The 5,745-nt window shown below is 53.8% G+C and overlaps 1 protein-coding gene across 1 annotated transcript in view; it reads right to left on the bottom strand.

Moving 5' to 3' along the window:
- The window catches only part of LOC137355980 (WD repeat-containing protein 26-like), a 44,106-nt gene that overhangs the window by 9,188 nt on the left and 29,173 nt on the right, over positions 1–5,745 (bottom strand). Inside the window, exons 6-11 of the mRNA XM_068021683.1 lie at positions 5,429–5,585; positions 4,724–4,862; positions 3,654–3,851; positions 3,209–3,556; positions 2,406–2,551; positions 1–68 (exon numbers count right to left, since the gene is read on the bottom strand). Of these exons, the coding sequence (XP_067877784.1) occupies positions 1–68; positions 2,406–2,551; positions 3,209–3,556; positions 3,654–3,851; positions 4,724–4,862; positions 5,429–5,585 (1,056 nt within the window). The remainder of the gene's footprint in view (positions 69–2,405; positions 2,552–3,208; positions 3,557–3,653; positions 3,852–4,723; positions 4,863–5,428; positions 5,586–5,745) is intronic.

Genomic DNA, 5,745 nt, shown 5'->3' with positions numbered 1-5,745 from the left:
TGTTGAGCAAAGCTAGCCGTCCGTTTCTGGAAACCGTGAAAGACATGACAGGATGGTCCTCTTGTACGCTGGAAGGAGCCACAAGGAAGAAGAGAGCTCGTCAGCTAAAGGCAAACGATCAATCACTGCGGCAATCACGGAGATTATTATGCACAGCAAATCCAAACAGAGTGCAGTCTTCAGGCAAGGTGGGGTGAACGGGCCACAGCAAATCCAAACAGAGTGCAGTCTTCAGGCAAGGTGGGGTGAACGGGCCAGGGATCACCAGACTCAGGCACCCATACTTAAATCAAGCTCCCTTGCAACACAGTGCACTGGCGTGTAGACCTCTGCCATACAATTCCCGTCATAAATTCCTTTGATCACATCTATAAATGTAAACTGCCTATGTAAACAAATGTGTCACACTGTAATTGCATAACTTAGCCAGTGGTGGCACTGTAGCACCTCTGCTGGGTGATGGGATATCATAGCAGCGTGACACGTTTACACAGGAAGTTTCCATTATAAACGTGACCGGAAAACTTGCAGGAAGAGCACACAGACGCATGATCTGTAAAGCTTTTAGATATTGGACAGGCTTAATGTCGGGTGAAACGCTTAACTTAATACCTTCCATTACTCCCAGGGACGTGACTGCAGCACCCTGTATTTCACAGCTCAGAAGGGTCCCTCTAGACACAACCCAAGTTGAATAGTCTCTTTCTGTGCTCCAATACTGTATGAAAGAGCTGGGTGGTTATTATAAAGCCATTACACTTCATTAAGGCACTGGTCACAACGACGACAATGTCAGATAGAAGGAAGGGTGATCCAAATTACTGACTCAGCAAGAGAAGATTGCATTTGCCGTGCCTTTAACACAGTCCGAAAGCTCGACCAGGACACGCCAGCTCCCGTTCTGCATTGAGAGTTGACGCTGCACGGCGGCTATGGGGAGAGTGTAACATGTTAGGGTTGTAATCATTAATGTGCGTCCTTTTGGATTGTGGCTGCCAGGGAGTAATGTGATTGAAGCACTAACTTCTCATCTCTGGGGTGGGGATTTGAAGCAGCCAAGCCTGATGGGAGGAGTACCTCATCTGCCAGTTGTAAAGGTCCCACATAAAAGCTTTTTTTTTTTTGACAGAATCAATACACCTCTGGCTGAGTGCAAAACCAATACTTATTTGGCAAATGGGAAAAACTGCTGCAGGAAATTTCAAAGGAGCTCTGTGAAGGGGCACTCTTCTCAGATTGAGGCACACTGCTCAGTATAAAGGGAGCTTTACTCTGTATCTAACCCCATGCTGTACCTGTCCTGGGAGTGTTTGATGGGGACAGTGTAGAGGGAGCTTTACTCTGTATCTAACCCCCGTGCTGTACCTGTCCTGGGAGTGTTTGATGGGGACAGTGTAGAGGGAGCTTTACTCTGTATCTAACCCCCGTGCTGTACCTGTCCTGGGAGTGTTTGATGGGGACAGTGTAGAGGGAGCTTTACTCTGTATCTAACCCGTGCTGTACCTGTCCTGGGAGTGTTTGATGGGGACAGTGTAGAGGGGTTTAATTTTGTATCGAGAGTGTGTGCTCCAGTCTGGGAGTGGGGCTTGAACCCATAACCTGTTGCCTCAGTGCTAACATTGAGACAAGCTGACAGTACCTCTATTCAACTCTCCCTGCATTAGTGATGAAGTTGCATTGGAATTTCCCTTCCCCAACTCCCTCCTGTAGGCGCCGACTGTACACAGGGGTGCGACTGCACGTCGCTTGCCAATACCACCCAATGTACATGTGGATATGACAGCAAACGGCGGGAGGCTATTTGGCTGTGACGTACATCGGTGCCGAGCCTCGTCCCCTCCTCGCTTGGCAACTGCACAGACACCTACCTCCTGGCAGGTGTCACTGGGGCAGCGATCGCAAGGAGGAGGTCTGCCCTCCCCTCCCCTCCCCTCACCCCACCTTGCCTCAGGGGCAGTGAGACTGATCGCAATACCCCAGGTTTCAGCAGCACTTAGAGATCTGTGAAAACAAGGGGGGGGGGGGAAAAATTACATTTATATAGCGCCTTTCACAACATCAGGACTTTACAGCCAATGAAGATCTTTTGAAGCGTAGTTACTGTTGTAATGTAGGAGACACGGTAGCTAGATTGTGCACAGCAAGATCCCACAAACAGTAATGTGATCATTACTGTTGGTCGAGGGATAAATATTGGGCCCCAGGACAGTGGGCAGAACACGCGTTGGTGCATTACCCCACTGAGGTGGTCAGTCAGTGCCAGAAATGCGACATTTAAAAAAAAACTGAGATGAGAATGACATCAACAAGGACGGGAGTGTCTTTGTCCCAGTCTCGCGCCGTGCAAGTTCCCAATTGCAGCTCGGGGGGAGCTTGGGATTTGGCCCGAGTCACGTGACCCTTACATGTTGCGGTCGGTCAGCTCCTCGAAGTTGTAGCCTCGTATCCGCTGGTGGGTGTCCGACGCCAGGATCGTCTTCCCGTCGTTCAGGCACCACAGACACTGCACTCGCACCCCCTCCCACGAGTCCAGCACATTACCGTCCAGGTCCTGTGCAGTGCAAAGGTAAGCACGGGTGGGTTAGTGCGGGCGCGATCCTGGCTCCACCCACCCACCACCCCCCCCCCCCCGCCTGCTCACCGCCTTCCCCATACCCCACGGTCAACAAGCCGACCAGAACCCAGTTCACAAGCACCCTCCACCGATCCTGTATTCCTCTGCGGATTACGACCCCACCCGTGTCCTGTATAAGGTCACACGGACACCAGGCCTTGCATCCTCTCTCCCACAACACGCCACCCACCCTCCCCTCACCAGCACGATGACCTCCAGCGGGCAGGGCAGCTGGCTATTCGGCCACGGGGTGCATCAAGACCACATTCCAGCTTTCCAATCGAGGTTAGGGACGGGGGGGTGGCATGCATATAGGAGAGCAATAACGGGGGGAAGTCGGGCTGATTCTTACCCCTTCCCGCTTTGCTAGTAGCGAGTGGCAGAGTGGGAGCAGTCCCCACTATCATTGGACAGTTCAGCGCGAGCCTGGGATCCTTTCGCCTGCAAGGCTCGGTCACAAACTGGGCAGTGTGTTTGCGACTGGGGTCCCTGAGGAGTGATACCGCCCCCCTCCCCACCTCCCTCCCCGTGCCCTCTCCTCCCTCCACCCCATTCCCCGAGTGGACGCCCCGTGCCACGGCGTCGGGTACTCACACACTGGTAGAACTGCCCGCGCTGTCCTCCCGTGACAAACCGCTTTCCGTCCGGGTTCCAGGCGGCACATGTCAGGCTGTCCTCGTGCGATTGGCTCATTTTGGTCCTCAGTTCCCCGTCTGCGGGGAGACAGCATTGTGAGTCGGACGAGAAGCACGTGCCGGGCGTTGCACCGATGGAACGAGGCGACCGGCGGACTGGTTTACGCCCATCCCTGTATCCTCCACGGTACAGCTTGCACGCGGGATGCAGACCGACTCCCTGCACCCCCACCCCCGCAGGCCAAGTGAGCCCCGTGCCCCAGTGCAGCCCAGCTGAGCAAGACTGCCCCCCACCCACCCAAATCGACTTACCAGGATGACACAGTCTGCTCCTTGTACACTACTGGCGGTCACGCGGTGCTGTAAAGACACGCGCAGGCTTCTAACTAGAAGGGTGGATATCAAAGAGCATGGGGCAGGTTGCATAATGTGCCCAGGACTCTCCGGTACACCAGTCGTACCTGTACGTGCCAAAGCCAGAGTTCCGAGCAATCATCAGGACCGCAAGCGATTAAATAGGTATCATCTGGGCTCCACACCAGATACGAAACTCCATACGTGTGACCTTCTAACGTCTTTAGTAACTTCAGCTGATGTGTTTCCTGAGCGAGAGAGAGAGGGAGGGAGGGAGTAGGGGGTGGGGAGAGGTAAAACAGAGAGGGGGAGAGAATATCACTGCCAATTTAATGTGAGTTACAGAGCAGGTCACATGTGCAAAGTGGGCAGCAGCACAAGAGCAGACAGGAAAACAGTGGGATTTGAACATCACACTCCCTGGTCTCGCCGAAAAAAAGACGGGCAGTCAGGATCTCCTGGCCATAGGGGCGCTGGGGCAGGCGACGTAAATCATCGGTCAATTCCAGAGAGGGGCAGATACTCCATTCTCACTTTGGCCCAGGACACCTATGCATTTCCAAGTTTAGCAGTGCAGACAGGTGAACCACATAACTATTAACAGAAAAATGCCCACTGGAGTTAACGGAAGTGCAGCAAAAAATGGAGAAGGAGGGAGAGGGGGCGAGAGGGAGAGGAGAGTCAGAGAGAGAGAGAGAGAAAGAGAAAGAGAGAGCATGGTTGGGAGGAGTGATCAAACACTTGTCAAAAAGTGTTGTGTTTTAAGGTAGGGGGGTGGGAAAGAGAAGCAGGGGGGGTGGGGAGGGGGTGAGCGTTCGGGAGCTTCGGACCTTAGCAGCTGAGGACACGGCCCCCAACGATGGGGCAAGGAAATGGGGAGGAGTTGCACAAGAGGCTAGATGTGAAGGAGGGATAGTTTGTGGGGGCTTGAAGGAGTGCATTCTCCTGGGCTCCGACCTGAAGCGACCAAAGCCTGGATCCGTGGAGTTTGGGAGGAGGGGAGCACAGTCGAGCAGAGAGCTGCACCCCTGAATGATGCTGCTGTGGAGGGAGTTGGGTGAGGAGAGGAAGAGCGCAGCCCTTCCGGCGTTCACACTGAGCGGCACGGATTGGGACTCACGGGATCGACCTGCCAGATGATGACCGCGTTGTCCTTCGATCCCGTCGCGAGCTTCGTGCTGTCATTGGAGAATTTGCAGAACCACACTTCGTTGCAGTGCTCGGTGAGGATCTGGCGAGTGTAACAGGGAAACTGTCGCCTGTGAAGCCAGAATACAGCAGCAAACAAACACACACACACACCATTAAGAAGTATTTCACTCTCCCTCAACATCCACTGCCTCCCACCCCCAGGGGACATTTAATCTCTGCGCTACACTCCTCAGGAAGCTGGCTGCAGCTCGCATCACCGAAAGCTCCTTCTGGTGGATACTATAAAATTCTTATCGATTGAGGTTAACAAGGGCCATTGCAACAGATGAGATAAGAATCACGGAGGGGGTGAATCAGCTTAGACCTGGGCCCTCGCCATCCAGGAAAGGAAACATCGACATTAAAAATCGTATCCCTGTACCCACCTCCCGCCAGCTTTTTGTATCGTTACTTTCCACATCCACATTTATAATGAGAAATGCCTATGTAAACATGTCACGCTGTAATTACACTTGTCCACCTGTAGGGGCACGCCAGTTCCCCTTTAACACGCCTCAGCCCTCGAAGTGCAGCAGTGAGTGCCCCGACGTTGCAGTTAGCTGGGGTGGAGGGGCAGGTAGGGAGGGATGGGGTGGGCTCACTGGAGATGGCAGCTGGTTGCCTGCTGTGTTACCTGCTGCAGGCGTGGTCCATGAGCAGTGAGACTGAGTCCAGGTTGGTGTCTGCCTTGGTGTTGTGGTAGAGACACCGGTCTCTCTGTAACTCCACAGCTTGTCTGAGCAGAGTCTGCAGCCGGCGGGGAGGCAGCATAACCGAGGGTGGAAGATACGCTTCGAAGAGAAGGACAGAAGGGCCGTCAGCTCATTGCTTTAAAACCACCACTCACCCCAGCCCCAATCCCCCTCCCCTCACAACCAGTTCCCAATCACTCCTCCTCCCAGGGATGCCCACCGTTACCCCAGCGACATTTCCAGCTGTCCACGTTGGGAC

The sequence above is a fragment of the Heterodontus francisci genome, chromosome 44 (assembly GCF_036365525.1).
Source record: "Heterodontus francisci isolate sHetFra1 chromosome 44, sHetFra1.hap1, whole genome shotgun sequence".
NCBI classification, from domain to species: domain Eukaryota; kingdom Metazoa; phylum Chordata; class Chondrichthyes; order Heterodontiformes; family Heterodontidae; genus Heterodontus; species Heterodontus francisci.
This window is presented reverse-complemented; position numbering and strand designations above follow the sequence as displayed.